The 17,420-nt window shown below is 42.8% G+C and overlaps 1 protein-coding gene across 1 annotated transcript in view; it reads left to right on the top strand.

The window, feature by feature from the left end:
* Positions 1-17,420, top strand: part of LOC119442436 (CREB-regulated transcription coactivator 3-like) — a 96,773-nt gene that overhangs the window by 43,401 nt on the left and 35,952 nt on the right. Inside the window, 1 exon segment of the mRNA XM_037707318.2 lies at positions 3,981-4,259. Coding sequence (XP_037563246.1) covers positions 3,981-4,259 — 279 coding nt within the window.

Genomic DNA, 17,420 nt, shown 5'->3' with positions numbered 1-17,420 from the left:
GTGTCTTGGGCCGCTTAAGCTCCACTTGCTCGGTGCTTGTCGGTGTCTCATGCTGCAACGATTTGTGCAACACTTCGAATTATGTAATTGTCAACTATAGTTGAGTCTGTCTAACGATTTAGTGACTTCGGATCGTATGTTTCTTCTCGTGTGTGTGTGTGTTTTTTTTCCAGTACGTAAGAACGAGGTTCTACTGTATTTGTTACTTGCTACACCTCTCTCTTTCTTTTATATATGTGTGTGTGTGTGTGTGTACGCACTCAAACTGAAATGGGTGAACACACGAAAAAACTTTCTTCCAACATTTTGGCTAGGTTCCTGCCTTGGTCGGCTATGAGAAAGGCCAGACCCCAGCCAAGAGATCGAAAGAAAAATGTTGTGTTTACTTGCACAATAAATGTACTCATAGAATAAATGCACCCCCAACTTTTCTCTTCCCAATTAGGATCATGCTTTGCCCTTCCTATGGGAATTGTGGCATTTCAGTATTTACGAAATCTGTGTACACTACTGGCGGAAGCAGCAAGACAAGCTGCACGCTACAAATTAGATGCATCATGCTTTGCGTGAGCCAAACACTGGAAAGCTGTCACTGTTTGTAAATCAAATGGTGGTCATATTTATTTACTGCCAAGCTAAATTATTGAACACATTTGTTTGTCATTACAGCCTTCTAAATTTTTGCTCTTTCGAAAATATTGCATATTGAATGCACCCTCCAACTTCGCCTCATTTTTTAAAAAGTGTGTTCATTATACGACTAAACAAAGTTAATGTTTTCATGTGTTTGTTCATTCAGATTCCCATAAAACAACCTTGTCCGGAGATACATTTACTTACTATATATACATATATATATATTACGTAAAGAAAGAGAAGTAAGGAAACTGAGGGGCCCGATGTTCATTACTCAAATCATAAGAAGTCGAGTGTCATTGTTTGCTTCTTCTTGTGATTTGACTAAAGATGTGCTGTGAAATGCTTTGATGTTCCAGCTAATATTCTTGCAGATGGATTGCCATTTTAGCAAAAGGTCATGCTTTGAATGCTGGCTGATTTCAATTGTGCAGTTACAACATGCCCCCTAAAGTCAGTAATCAAAATTATAATCAGGTGAATATTATTGATTAGCCTTTTATAGGCCTGAATTTTTTATTGCCCGAAAAAAAGCATTCGAATTACAGTTAGAAATACTTTTATGTGAGGTAAGAACATCCAGAATTACTTGATGCCACTTTCTACCACAGGTGACATTTGTAGACTTGTTTAAAGAAAATTGAAATGGGCACCTGGCACAAAACAGTGCCATTATCTTCGCAGGTTTTTGCACTGAACAAAGTTAGACTTGGTAGGTGAATGGTCTCGCATCTTATGGCAGTCTTTAAAACAGTTGCTTTTGCAGAGATTGCTACTTGAAATTATGCACCTGAATGGATGCATCTGTAAAGGCTTCTTGTAGTGCTCATGAATGACCACACATGGTGTCAAAATCGAGGTTTTTCTCGCTTAGGCATCTCGTTTGAATTTATAACGTCAGATTTGGCACGTTCGCAAAATTGCGACAACAGGCTAGAAGAGGGTGTAATGATATTGGCAGTTTTTGTGCAAATTCTGATGTCGGTGGCTGCTATGAACCTTGGTCTGCAGAAGTTATCATTTTGTCTTGAATCACTTTTTTTTATATCAGACAGTTGTCACTGAAACAAGTGGTGTACACCTGTGTGATTCACATAGTGGCACTAGTGCTTTTGTAGTGTGCTCATTCTTCTGTGCTCTGTCTATTTGTCAGCACTGTAGGTAAGGTTGCTGTAGTACTGACTTGCCAAACTTTTTGCTGTACTCCTAACAAGTTTTGTTGTGACTATTTCTAATATATACTCTGTATGCTGCTTCTGAATGTGTACCCTAGGGCCACATAATGTTACTTTTTCATTGTGTTATCGTTAGTGACATTTGAAAGGCTTTGAATGTGATGCAAGATGAAGCTGTTTATACTTTCATAATTGCAGGTATTCGTGTTGTTTATATCTTCAAAGTTTATGTAATGTTGTGTGAATTAATATGGTAGTTGTCATCACGGGTAGCAACTGCTGCTCTTGCAGTTCAATTGCAGTTGACTACATCTTTTTTTGTTCTCATCATTTTGGTTCTAGCCACTTGAGATTACATTTTGTGTTCAGGCAGCAGTGTGTCTTAAACAAGAGTGCTGACATTCACTGTGTGAAGCTGGGGGAGCGGGTCGAGGAGGTTGGGGGGGGGGGGGGGGTGGCGGCTTAGAGGAACAGTATACAGCTTAGACCAATTATAATGTAACCATTTATAGTGCAGAACCGGCTATAACGCGACCTTTTCTGACTCCCGTTTGTCTTCCCATAGAACTCTATGTATGCGCATACCGCTTATAGTGCAGCCGCACCAGGCAAAATACCAGTTATAATGCGGCCTCCGTGGGCAAATCCTGCAGACAAGTGTGGTGGCGAGCACGCTTGTCAACGTGGTGCGCCGGTCAATGGGAGGAGAGAGAAACAAAGGCGATGTGGAGGAGGAGGAGGATGAGACGCAGAGTGTATGAACAAGGAACGCAAAAAAAAGAAAAAGAAATAAAAGCGGCATTTCAGTGGTTGCCTAGGCGACGGAGAATGCTTGGCTTGGCCGCTCATCAGTGGCGCATGCTCTGCACTGAACAAACGAATGCGGCTTCAGTTTGTATGCGCCCGTCGCAATGCGCGTTGTCGTGAAGTGCAGATACATGTGTGAGACCTTGACTGCTCTCACTTTAAGCGGTGTTTCACAAATTTAGTTCACAGCTTTTAGGCTTTATGTTCACATGTGAGATTCCGCCATTCCTACCAGTATGCATACTGTACATACAAACGTGGTAGGCATTCGCAGTAGCCACGACTGATTGCCTGAGAAACCAAACTCCGCCTCACACGCATTGTTGTCAGTTCAGCCCAAGCGCATGATCGCATGCCATCGCAGCCGAGCTTCCCGCGACGGCATGCCACCTGACAGCCTTGCCGGCTAGGCCTCACCAGCGCACTTCATCTTTAGTCGGTTGCAGTTTAATTCCGAGTCAACAAAACGTGTTGCAGTGGCTGCACGGCACTTGGAAAGCAGAGGAGCCACCTTGATAACAAAAGTGAAGGCACAGGTGGCATGGGCAACACTCAAATGGTGGCAACTTGGTCTGCGGTCGCCATGCTTTCGACAACGTGCGCATGCCGATCAGTCTGAGATATGGAACGAGACACTGTACGGCATCCAGAATCTCGGTTGCCATTTTACATTAGTTCTGTAGAGTTTGGCAGAACGGTGGGGAAATTAGATTAAATGAGCAGGTCTGAAAAATTAGTCAGTGACTTAATTTCTTATACGTAATTTTTTTTACTTACTCTGCTTCATGCAAAGACCATGGATCCGCGCACATTAACGTTTCAATGTTCATAAATTCAAACAGACGCAAGCATCCCAGTGGCATGCTTCAATTCTCGGATACGTGCAGCTGCTGGGTCTACATGTTTTGCACATGTGTAGCTTTTGAAAGGTGTTGTTTTGGTTATAGTGTCGTACCGCTTATAGTGTTTATGGATAAGTAAGGTTTGCATTGCTTTTTTTAGGAAATCAGAGAATCGACTTGGAAACGTTTCAGAACATTTGGCTTTGACTTTATTTTGACATGTATACATATACAATGTATCGTGCCAACGAGGTGAGGAACAAGGAAACAAGAAGAAATGGCTCAAATGGGCTAATATATAATATACTGTGAAATCTATGATGTCACACAAATGTCATTGGTGCTGTGGTTTAGGTCTGTAATTCAAGAGCGAAAACTCTGGCCTTCACTTTCTGCAGTTGTGATCAACCTTTTCGCATCAAATTAATAGAGGCAGAGTTTTGAAAGAATATTGTAACAGTCTAAACTGGTCTGGGATGCTTGGAATCTAGAAGTTGTACTGCTTCCTTTCCCCTGGCAGGGCCTTACCATGGACACGAACGCGCTTTCCTTGGATGGCTATGGGGGTAGTTCCCAACAAGCGCAGCAGCAACAGCAGCAACAGCAGCAGCATCAGCAACAGCATCAGCAGCAGCATCAGCAGCAGCATCAGCAGCAGCACCAGCAGCAGCAGCACAACCAGCAGCAGCAGCAGCATCAGCAGCAGCTGGGCTACTACCCACCCCATTCACCACAAGTTCTGGGCCACAATCCCGGCTCTCCTCTGGGTTATCCCCCCTCATCACCTACCCTATCCCAAGTAAGTGACCACTTGTAAGTTGTGAGGCTTCTGCCAGGAAGTTTTCATCGTCATTCTCTTTTTTATTCTTGTAACAAGAACTTCAAGTATTTCTCATCCTGTGGCTATGGTTGTGATCAGGCAGAAGATTTTTTGCCTTGAAGCGAGTACAATACCCCGTTCTCAAGTTTAACACAATCCTGAATTGAATAAGTTCAGTCTACCTTCTGAAGCATGCTTAGTAGGCTTGCGTGCATGTTATTTAGTGCTGTTCTTTTTTTTTTTTTTTTTCGCTTTCCTTCTGTTTCATTTGTTAACCAGATGTGTGGTGCGAGCATTGTCTCGGTGTTTGAGTGAAAACATTTCATAAACATTCACTGAGGGTCTCTCAAGGTTCCTCTTTGGTATTCTCCTGCTTGCACGACAAAGTTGGACACTACGCATGTTGCAAGTCCTTGAATGGCCTAGGGAAGGTGCATAGAACAACAGGAGAGTTGGTGTTGTTTACCGAGTGTGACTGTGATGTCTGCTAATTTAAATTTAGTTTAGTGCATTTGGGCTTGATGGCGCACCGGGGCATGCTTTTTGCAGCGCATATCCCATGAGCTCTGCCTTACTCTCTTACGGTGGCAAGACGCAAGTGCATGGTGCTATGGCAGTAGAGAACCATGTCCTGCTGGTTAATGCTACTGCACCGGTGTGCATGCTTGAGCATGCAGATTGCCTGGGGTGCATTGATGGATGTGGCTACGTAATCATTTACAAATTCCACATCTGGTGACCTTTGTCAGCGTTTGTAGGCCTTTTAACTTGCTCTGAGGGCTAGCAGATGCTTTTGACTTTTTTTTAAATGAAATTAATGCATTGCTGAAAAGTGGGGTTGAGGGACAGCAATGCATTGAAATGGCTGGCTGCAGACAGGGGCAAGTCTTGATGTTTGTAGAGGTGGGTGAACATCCTTCTGCTTTTTGTGAATTCTATATTTTGCCTAAATGTGTACAGTCGCCAACCGATAATTCGGACTCGACGAAGCCCTATAAAATTCCGATTAATTGGGAGTCCGAATTAACAAATTAACGAGAAAATAAGTGACTTTATTCCATACGTGGCCAATAAAAGCTTGTTAGTGTGCTGCAATATGCACACATGCTTGCATGCGACCAGGTCAGACTTGTACATAACGAATTACATGTAATTAATTACTTGTAATCAATTCAATTTTTGATTGATTGATTAATTTTCTACACAGTAATGCTCGCTATAATTCAATTACTTTTCTCAGTAACCAATTATACATGTAACCAGTTATTTTGTTGATGAAACAAACTATAACAGGCGATGCAGCTTTGAAGACTTGAATTTCGTGGATCTCAATCCGCCAGTAGTGGTCGCACGTTACAACAGCACCCTCCCCTCCAGCTTGCACATCGAGCAAGTTTTCAATGTCACTGCTGATGTCTTCACAAGAAAACGAGGGAAGATGGCCAATAAAAATTCTGGAAAGCAGTGTTAGCAAAGGGATAAACAATGTGTGAAGGGCTACAAAGGACACACTGAAAACGCCTGGTCAGCTCACTTGATTTGCTGTAATTGTGTAATGGTTGTAAAGGTTATGAGGAAAAGTATGTAAAAGTAATTGATTACATTTTGTTATCGCTCAACTACTTTTGTGGGACAGTAATTGGTCACTGTAATCAATTACTTCGTTTCTGTAATGTGTACAAGTCTGGACCTCATCAGCTTGTATTTCAACCATTGTAATGCTAACGCCACAGATAGATGAAAGTATTGTCAATGCATGCACCGTAATATCCATCCCAGACAACTTGGAATAGAGGCCAACTGTTGCAGGTTTCCTCACAACAGTCTTTGTCCAGCACTAACCTCGCTTCTTTGCCGCCCTCGTTGGCACAAACATAGAGGGTGGAGTTGGCATCATTTGAAGCTGCTTGCTGATTCTAAGCGACAAAAACTTTTTAACAGCAGCCAAATAGGTTGCCCAAAACAATGTCACTATTTAATGTGTAAAGAAACAAATGCTGGAGGTCCAACACACACGTGAAACTGAAAAAGCAGCCTCCAGAACTTAGCGGCTTGGCTGGGCTTGGCCAGCAATCTTGGCGTGGTTGGTGAATACTGGATTGTCTAGGCTTCGCTACTTTAGGTTTTGAGGAGGTGCTGGCGACATAAACAAAAACGTTGCTTGGTGGCTGAATAAGCTAGCAGTTGTGCAGGTATAGCCCAAATTATCAAGCAATGTGCTGTAAGGCATTAGACATTTCGGTCATCCTTATATCTTGTCTATGGGGGCAGTGGCAGTGCTGCAAAACTCTCTCAATAATCGATCATGTCCGGATTATCGGCGTCCAAATTATTGGTCGGCAACTGTAATAGGAAAATGTCTTTGTAATGGGCAGTAACTAGGCATTATGCATTTAACTGCATCCTTAATATTGACATTGCTGTTGCCAGCTGTGGTGGCTTGTCTGTTCAGGCACCACTCAGACATTGACATTGACAGAAAGAGTAAGCATGAAAAACTATGTGTGGCTCTTATCTCATGCACCAGACATTAGGGAAAGCACATTCTTCAGCTGACATGATGCAGCCTGCAGTAAATAAGCTTAGCGATGACATAATGTGTTATGATAGGGAAGTATGTCATTCTAAATTTTTGTGTACATCCTGATCACTATAAGCTGCCTATCTAATGACTACAGTTAGCGCCTTATGAAAATAATGGGAAACTAATGTCACTTGTGATGTGGCCATATTAACTTGTCTAGCTGAGAGGGCTGGGCCACATGATGTTCTTAAGTCAGTGGATACACTGGCATCCTGTAGCTTTGAAAACATATTACAATGGAAGAGCAAGCTATACACAAGGCTCAAAGCATGGCACGATGACATTGCAGGTGGGCCAACAGTATAATGTTTAGGCACACATTTGTTTGTTTGCAGTGACCCTCCACACCTTGGGTCCTAAAGGGAGGTAGCGGCAGCCGCAAGCTTGGTGCAGGCCCTGAAGGAAATACGTTAAAACCAAAAAGCTGACCACTGACCTTAGTGTCAATGGGACGCCAAAACATGGGAACACGTAGTGGGTTTTAAAAAGAATAAAAGGAGGAATCGCATGTCTTGCTACATTTGTGCCAATTTGTTTGCTTACTGCACCAATGTTGCCCCTGGCATACGCTTGGTGTGTTGGCTGTGTCAAATCTGTCCTTTTGCATGAAATGACTGTTTTTTTGTAGCCTCTAAACTGCTTGGCTTTTTCTTCTTTGTTGCTATTGCTTGATTGTAAGCTATGTTGCAAAATCCTTCTGTTATACTGAGGAAAAGATACCACATACAGTCGCTGACCAAATTTTTGGACGCTGATGAGGCCATAGAGATGTCAGAATTGGGCAGTTAAAAAAATTAATTTGGTTCTTTTTTACTATGCTATCAGCATGCAAAATTTATTTGCAGACATTCGCTCAATGTTGTGCTTCATGAAATAATGTCCTCTTGAAATTTCGTGAAGGTAGAAGCTTAAGAGCCGTTCGCATGTGGCCTTGACTTGCATGACACCGGCAGTTTAGGCTGTTTCGTGCAAATTAGCTTTGGAGTTTTCTGCCTACACACGTTTACTTCTTTCTATCCAGTAAGCACACAGACAAACTTGGTAGACACACTTGCAGTAGTTATTGGCTGGCTGCCCATAGAGTTGAACACCACTTTCGGTACAGCCATCAGTCTAAATTATGCATGTGATCTCAGGCTTGAACGTTGATGAGCCCCTCACAAGAACCCTGCTGACTAGCAGTGAATTTTCATGGCTACATGTTCACTATTCCGTGTGCTGTTAGGCCTAACCATCAATGCATTGTGGAGTGTTGGCAACCAAAGTTATGGTCAAGAACCAAGTAGATACATATCTATTTGTAGCAGCTGCATGTCACTCAAAAGGCTCAAAAACCACCGTGCCAACAAAAGCAAGGGTATGGGTATGGGACCTGACCAGCACCAACTTTGTTCATAGCTGCTATCTTTGTGACCTCGCGTGCGTAGGTATTTAAAAAAATGAGCAAGACACCATTCTGCATCCAAAATTTTGATCGCTGTTATGCATTGATTTTATGGAGAAGGTAATGGGTGGCCACATTGAGGTCCAAAATAATTGAGCAGGATCGAAAAATTGCGCGTCCAAAATATTGGTAGGCGACTGTATTGACAGAACACAACACTATTATTGACTGTTAACTGAATTTTTATTATGGAAAACACATTTAAGAGAATATTCTGTTCAAGTGTATGCACCTTTATATATATATATATAAACGAGAAGAAAGGGAACTGAGGGGCCCAATTATACTCTTGATATGCATTTCTAAATTTCTGCTGGCAAAATTATGATTGGGCATTCTTCTTTAACAAACACACACACACAAAGCACAGACACACACAATTTTATGCTAAAAAAAATTCACCGACGATTATGATACTCCCTAATGCGAAATTTGAGCACAGCTCTATACGTGTTTTCATTTCCCAATATATTGGCTGGCGCCGACAATCTGTCTCGTGCGGTATGTTGCAAATGGAGCGAAGTGTGGCGCAACCACGGAGAAAGAATAATTTAGTAGGCACAACTCGGCTCCTTCCCGCGTCGTCATAGTGCCACGCAGGGGCGCGGCGGTGGACGTCGTGACAGCGCTCCCTACCGAACGCCGGACGCCTGACGTATGGTCACGGGACGGTTTGTTGAAGCGATGCTGCAGATCTGTGACTCGGCGAGTGTACTCTGTCGTCTGCTCGCGTGCGGCTGCTTGATGCCAGTGCACCGTCCTTGCATTAGGTAGTTACAGCTCGAGTACACGAGCTGAACACGATGCCTGTCACTAAACGAGACGGCAGCTACTACAACTTACTCTCGCTAAGCTGGCCGGAGCGCCATGAGACAGGGACTGACCAGTATTGCCTCAAGGAGAAACAATGGCTTTTTCGGTTGGTCAAGGATGACTGCGCCTCGAAGGTCAGCGTAGTATTTATGCCTGCTGAGCGTACCGCTGGGGAAATGCTTTTAGCAGACGTAGTCGCTTGTCGTCAGTTCTCGATCCCCGCTTTCTATAGCTCTCGCCGATTCTGGCAGGCGTTCAATGTCATTTGGAGCTTCGAAAGCTTGCGCGCCGTGCTATTGCTACCCACTATAATACGTCTGAAGCTGCGTGCCTCCTCCTCACCCAACGTGACATTATCACGACAAGTGCACACGCTGGCGCCGGCCCATAGTTTCACCTCCTGTTATTCTTTCTCCGTGGGCATGACGGCCTCACTAATCTGGAGATCACGAGAGCCAGCGCGTGTGTTACGTGTGGACGCGATCACAGCCGCCGCCGCTGACAGACCTCCCTGACGATGCGCGCTACTCTGGTGCCATCTTGTAGCCATCATCGCCGCACTACGCTTTTTTTCTCACGCTTCGCCATACCCGCCTCTGCTTTCTGTCTCATGGTTCTGCTGCACCCTCCTCTCCGTTTTCCTCCTTGCGCCTTTTTGCTCACCGCCTTTTTCATCCCCTGCTGTGCACCGTGTTCACTCACATCTCTCGCTGTGCTCGTTCGCTCGGTTACAAGTGAGAACGCTGACACTCACCACTGGAGCAGGCGCCGAAGAGCTGCGCTCTAAAATAAAAATGCATGCTGGATTGAGTCACTATAGCAGTGTGCTTAGAAAGTAATGCAATATCCACCTGGAAAGTTTGATTAGTTCAACCACACGGAATCTCTGCAGTTGCATAAAAGGCATTTGTGTGGATGTTGTCTAAATGCTTTTTTTTTTTTCAATTCTTTTGATAGTCATGAAGAAGCACTAACAGTAGTGATAAAGAATTTTATGGAAGCGTATTTCTCCTAACCTGATATCACCATTGCCATAGAGCTGAGTTCTGTGTTCAATATTGCAAGCAGTATCATCATGGTATGGTTGACTCCAAAGGGGCTCTGAGGAGCTAGGTAATCATATCCAGATGAGAGTTCAACGAGCAAAGCAAGTGTACGTGTCTATCTAAACAATGCGACTACACTACAGTGAAATAGAAAGGCACATTAACTATAACACATACACACATTGCTTAAAGCCAGTTCGGAAAAAGAATTTTGAGAGGCCACTGAAGAAGAACCTCAGTGCCGCCATTAACAGCGAGAGCTGTTTCTCCACTTAGCTCCCAGCTCCATGTAAAGCTTCCGTAGCAACAAAGTAATAACAGCTGCAAGTCGTAGCAAAGAACCATGAGAAAAAGCCATTGCAAAAAGCTAGAGGAGGAAACAGCTGCCACTGTTAGCAAATGCACATAGGTTCTCCTCTTGTTACCTTCTTATAATAGTAGTTTTTTTTTTTTTTTCTTGCTAAGGAAGGTGCAGAAGTGCTTCAACCTGCTTGAAAACTTTGCCTATGCTGATGTAAGTGAACAAGAATGTGCCTCATGTCTTGTCATCATGCTCAATGTCAAAAGACTTATCCAACGCAGAGTGGCTGGCTAGAGGAATATACCTCAGGCCGACCTCTCTGCATTTCGTATCATTAAAGTTCTCTCTCTCAATCACAGAATTCTAACAAACAGGCACTGCTAAATTTTGTTGTCACTCTCAGCTTGTAGATCTCTTGGCTCACTTTGCTTGTGCTTGTTTGCTGAGCACCCTCACACACAAGCATGGACATCATGCGCGCTTCCTGCATGCCAATTTCCCAGTGCGGCAAATGTGCCATGGAGGTGCTTTTTTGCTTGCTGCTTCTGTGTGTGTCATTGCAGAGGCTGCTAAAATGCATGGGCAGTGCGTGAAGACCTGGTAAATGAGGACTGTAGTAAAATGTGACTTTGCTAAACCAGAATGAAACCAATAAGAGGTCATCCATAGGAACATGTGGGGTGAACAGAAGAGCTTAGTTAAATTGAGAATTGTTAAATTGAAATTGGTCATGTCGAGGCTTGAGTGTGTAGTGCTGCTGAAGGGAATGTTCTAAAAAATGACAAATTTTTCCTACATATGGGCTTATTTATTCACACAAGTGCAATTGCATAAACAACTTCAGAGAAGCATTTCCAATCACTTGCATACCTCCGAACTGCCGAATTTTCTGTAAAGCTTTAGAATTCAGGCTCATTCTATGATTTTATGAATGTCGTGCCAAGTTCTACGAAAAATAAGCTCTGTTTGCAAAGAATTTATAAAGAGGGGCGGCACAAGAATGCAAGAAAAATGCATACAAATAAGAAGTTCTGATGGTACTTGTGCTACCCTTTTGTGGTAGTGCGAGATGCCATATGGGCATAGTTTCTTGTATACTTTTCAATGCCTACACCTGAAGTTCTACAGTAGGGATCCTGTCAATTTCTGACAAAAATACTGTATGTGGACGGATATTCAGTGCTGCCAACAACACCCGAACAGTTTTGCTCATTGGGTCTCAACCCGTACTCTTGGAAGTCTTTTGATAGCGAAAGAACACCAGAGGCTACTCGCTTAGAGGATACGTACTGAGCAAGTTTATTTAGACAAGTTCATAAAGCAGGCAAAATCAGCAACAGCAAAGACGCTGAAAAAGTTGCAGTTTGTTGCTCTCTGAGTTATTGCCATTCCAAGTTTGCTGCTGCTTGTATGCTTCGTTTAAAAGTAAATGATCACTAATAAAGTGTGCTTGTATCCCACAGAAGGCTCAGGGAAAATTTACAACGGAAAAAAAAAAAAAAGTTGTGCCAATTCTTTCTGTGGTGGCCCCCTGGCATCGTCAAGCTGTATGCTTACAGCTTTCTTGCCAGAGTGGCCTTCAGCACTGTACTTTGTGCATGTTGTAAATAAAACTTGACTTGAATTAACTGCCCCCTACCCGTGGGAAGGAACAAAATGCCAAGTGCTAGATGCTAGATGCTCTGGCTTCTTTGGCACCTGCTAGTTTAACCCTTTGTGGTTGCCCAATTTGTGGTTGTTCCATGTCAGGAACCATATTGTGCATTTATACGCCTCGCAGAAAAAGGGCTCAGGTAAATGAATGCACGATAAAGCGATTTATTAAAAAAGAATTGTTTATTCCGTAGGCTCTCGAACAGTGCTTGAGCACTTTGTGGTAGCACTTTCCTGGGTGGAGGCCAGGATTTGCAATGCAGGTCTGTAGGGTTCTCATAATTGCTGTCTTATGTGCTCTCATACGAGGAGGCCTACTGTCCATATGTAGGGGAAAGATATGCATCAGGGGCACTAAAATCATCTTCTGATTCACTGAACTGAAGTGGTTTTTGTTCACAAAATGCACTTGCAGAAAACGCCGCTTTCCCTTCGGCTCTGCACACCACAAATAGCGCAAAAGTTCCTTCAAGCATGAAGGAAGAAAAAAGTACATCCCTCATCTGGAGACATTGCAAAGGGCACTTGAAAAAAGTTCTCGAAAGCTGGTGCTACCAACCCAAATAACTGGCGAATGTGAGCATGCACTTGTTTCGGGCGCTACCCGCCATCTGACTGCAACGGATATTTTTGCATGTTGGGTGGGATCCGACACATGACTGCAAAAAGTTAACATTGGTTAGCATTGCAGAATATTGTTCACATATGAGGCAGTTGACTTTAGATAGAATGAACTGTTTCCCACATACCATATTTATTTGACTATAGATCGCCATTTTTTCGGAACCAAAGAACTATATTCGTGAGCAAAGCTAGCAAAATCACTGAGCTAATGGGAGTTCTGCCGTCGGATCCGCTGTAAAGCCACTCTGGAGATTATCCACACTGGCTTCAAGAAATGCTGCATACCCAACGCGCTCGACAGCACGGAGGACCACGTCGTTTGGGGTGCCGAGGATGCCTGCAAAGCATTTGATTAGGACGACTTCTCTGGAAGTTCCTACTTCGATTCAGCTTGTGGCATCGACTAGTGAATTTTAGTAGCTGAGCTTAGGGTAAATGCGGAGCTTAGGGTCACGTTAGGTTGAGCTTAGGGTAAAGTTTAGGGTCATGTTCAAAGTTTTTCGTTTTTCTAAAAGACCCGGGTCAACCTATATTCAAATTCAAATTTAAATTTTTAAATTTCTCGGCGAATCAAATATATAGGTATCGACCTATATTCGTGTTCGACCTATCTTCGAGTAAATACAGTAGCATCTGGTTGTGGATGTTAGTGAATAGCCTGATCTGAAGCTTTGAATGGTGACCAGTTGGAGAAAGAGAGGGAGTGAAAGCATTGAAGTCGGAGAGTTTAACCAGGTTTGCGCCTGTTTCGTTACTCTACATTTTGAGAAACCTATGAATGACAAAGATCGCTATGTGTTTAACGGGGCTGCCAGTATAATGCGTCAGTGCGACCAAACATTGTAGATAAGCGGCACAGGTGGAGCTGCACATGTGAATTGTGTTCTTTCTTTGTAATAGGAACACATACAATTTGGAGACCACACTCCTGGCATTGCCTCCTGGTGCTAAAGCATTGTGTAAATGATGTCAGCAGCCCTGCTGTAGAACTCTTTCATTGAACCCTGGAACATTATGAGCTTAGGTTGAATTTTTTGAGGCTGTAGTTGTGGAAGAAGGTGATTGTAGTGGCTGCTGTCTGGTTGGGCATAGTGAAGAAGCTCAAGGCAGGCTTGTTGGCTGGGCAACAGTTAGCACCTTCATCGGCATTGGTCATATTTATGTAGGTGACAGACACGGGGCGCGTACAGGTCCTTGAAACCCTTGAAAAACCGTTGAAATTTAAAAGCATGTTTTCAAGGCCCTTGAAGGTACTGGAATTCTTTTTCTTCCTCTGAAAACCCATGAATTTCTTGAGTAATGCAGTCTAAGATCGATTTTATGACCTTTTTATGGCGGATAAGTGTGGACCCAGCGAGCTTCAAATTTCAGGAAGAAAAGAAAAAAAGTAACGTGAGCCATCGCGCTTACCTGTGTGCCATACACCTTCGCCACACTCCCCTTGTCGGACCCCTGTCTCAGAGGCATGGAAGGGGGACGGGAGAAAGGTGCACAAGGCTGGCGATGCAGCGAAATCCTGCCGCATCAGGTGTGGGGCACAAAGGCAGGTGCAGTGGGCCGCTTTCTTTATTTTTTTTCACACAGCCCTCGTTCCTTATCGGAGGTGAACTGTGGCAGGTTCAAAGCTTGAGTGAGCCAAGATGGCTGATAGCGTCATTCCACCGTAGGGCGACATATTCAGCTGTGGACACGAAAGCTTCGCAGGCTTAGTTTCGTACCGTCTATGTTAAGATATCGACACGGCATGAAAACTGCATCTATGGTCGCAGACTCTCCAAGTCAACAAAATAATTTTTTCACATATTGAAATTCCTTTTATTTTTCAAATTGTGCGATCATTCGAAAATTTTTATGTACTTCCGTGCAAGAAAAATATTTCGGCAACTATACTTATTTGCATAAAAGGTCTAATTTCAATATAACAAAGTGAAGTGCCGATTTTACTGACTTCAATGTATCTAAGTTTAACTGTAGTGTTTTGGAAACGTTGTAGTAAAAAATTACTACACAGGATGCCGCTCTGCACCCTTGAAAAAGCTTTTACCGGGGCTTGAAAGTCTGAATATCCTTGAATTTTTGTCTTTGAGTTGTTAATCAGTTGTTAGTTAGCACCTGTGTTCGTCTTCCTCTCTGTTGTGCCGTCCCATTGCGCTGCATTTCAAGATGGTTCTTATGTCAAAATACCAACTAGCCCGACATTCAACTCTTGTAAACTAAGTGAAGGAAACACTAAAGGATGTTGGTAGAAGTCATAGTCATGACCATGACTCAGCAAAAATGACAATGACTCAGCAAAAAAAGATTAACACTAAAAAAACCACTGTAATGGGTTCGGACGTGGGCACTAAGTTAAGGAAACAATAAAGGAAGATGGTAGAAGTCATAGTCATGAGCATGACTCAACAAAAAATGACAATGACAGCGAAAAAAGATGAACACTCAAAAACCACTGAAATGGGTTTGGACGTGGGTACTCAGTGAAGGAAACACTAAAAGATGGTGGTAGAAATCATAGTCATGAGCATGATTCGGCACAAATGACAATGACTCAGCAAAAAAAGATTAACACTCAAAAACCACTGAAATGGGTACGGACTTCGATACTGAGTGAAGGAAACACAAAAGGATGATGGTAGAAGTTATAGTCATGAGCATGACTCAGCGAAAATGACAATGACTCAGCGAAAAAAAAGAATAATACTTAAAAACCACTGAAAGGTTCGGACATGTCCACTAAGTGAAGGAAACACTAAAGGGATTGTGGTAGAAGTCGTAGTCATGACCATGACTCAGCAAAAATGAGAACAACTCAGCAAAAAAAGATTAGCACTCAAAAACCAATGGAATGGGTTCGGATGTGGTACTAAGTGAAGGAAAACGCTAAAGGTTGATGATCGAAGTCATAGTCACGAGCATGACTAAGGCTTTCGCCTTTGGCCTTCTACCTTCTGTAGCTAAAGGGACTCCTGAAGACTCGTGACATGAATGTCATGAAAGAGGCGCCTACATCTTGGTGCATCTCATGGTTGTTTCGTTAACTTTCCCCGCACACTGCTTCGCATAATATTGATTCCCACAGGGTGTGGGATCTGCCAGAGTTTATTTTTTTGGATTGTTACTCTTTGTGAGTCTGTAGCTATTCATGCTTACGAACAAGAATTTTGCCGAATGTGGAACATGTGCCCTCGTAATGGCAGCTGCAAGGTGTCAGTGGGATTGGAAAACTTTGAAATGTATTTAAGAATTTATAAATGCTCAATTAAGATGATTGATTAGGCTCTGTTTTGCATGTGATGCACATTTAATGCACTGTACCAGTGATCACCCAGAAGCGTAGGAGCACAAGTTGTGATGGCCCTTGCAAAGAGCAACAAGTGACAAGCCCCCAGTTCTTTTGGTGGGCCTATACAGTGCAATTGCATCCAGAGCTTAGTGCATTTGCACTTTATTACCCTTTCCGACAGATGTATGGAGGGTTTCGTGTGCATGTGTAGTATGAGAAACGTCTTTGCATGTGTGCACATTTGGTTACACAACACCAGGAATGTGTTTGCTAAAGTATGTTCTTATGGCTAGTGCATGGTCTCATCAGAGTGTGAGAGCCTTAAGTTGCTGTCATTGTAGAAAAGCTTCGCTGTTGCTTGCTAAAGGGACACTAAAGGCAAATATAAAGTCAAAGTGGAGTGTTGAAATACCATTCCGGAAACATTGCAGCACTTGTTTGGTGCCAAGAAAAGACTTACTTTAAGAGAAAATTGCGTCTGAAGGGTCTACATACCTCTAGCGCAATTCAGTTCCTTTGAGCGGGCAAATTTTTTATTACGAGTCCCTGAGTACTAGTGACAGAATTATAATGAGGAGTTGCTATGTCTTCACACTAGTACTTGAATGTCCCAGTGGAGTTTCATGTTGTGCGCTGTATTTACCTCTATTTCTTGATTACTAAAGCTCTGTTCTCTATAATATTGATGCCTTAGACGTTCTGGAGCATTAACCCCCTAACTGCCATAAACAATTAAAAAAAATTATGAATAGTGTGGATTTATATTTATCTGCATTTACTTTGTCATAAATCTCTAAAAAATATGAGAACAGGAATGCCTATAGCCATTTTTTACTGCTCTTGTTTAAAAAATAGCACAATACATTGTGCATTATTTATTTATGTGTCAAAATTACAAGGTAGTGCAATCTTTGCCACGACGAATTAACTCTTCATTCTCAGTTAAGGGGTTAATCTATCACTTTAGCTTGACCTAATATTTGCCTTTAGTGTCCCTTTAAGCACACCTTTTTTGCAACACTGCATTCGAAATGGTATTACTTAATCATTTGCACATCTTAAATGGGATGAACAGTTCAGGTAGCAACAATAGACCACTTTAGTTTAGCGTCCAAAGCTTTTGTGTATGCAGTGCGCAAGGGCACTGCATACGCAAGTAGAATTTTGTCAGACTGCTTTTAGTTACAAACTTTTTTTTCCCTCTCCACCCAGATTCAGTCCTACATCTGTTACCGTATATACTCGTGTAAGGGCCGCACTTTTTTTTTGGAAATTTTTGCTTGGTGCGGCCCTTACACGAATCAGGCCGACGACAGCTCACCAAAGGTCTATACAGTTTCTGCAACAGTAGCAGTGTGCAAGAGAGTCACAAATGACATACCAGGAATGTTT

This window comes from Dermacentor silvarum, chromosome 2 (genome assembly GCF_013339745.2).
Source record: "Dermacentor silvarum isolate Dsil-2018 chromosome 2, BIME_Dsil_1.4, whole genome shotgun sequence".
In the NCBI taxonomy this organism is placed as follows: Eukaryota; Metazoa; Arthropoda; class Arachnida; order Ixodida; family Ixodidae; genus Dermacentor; species Dermacentor silvarum.
The sequence above is the reverse complement of the archived record's forward strand: the minus strand, read 5'-3'. Positions and strand labels throughout refer to the sequence as shown.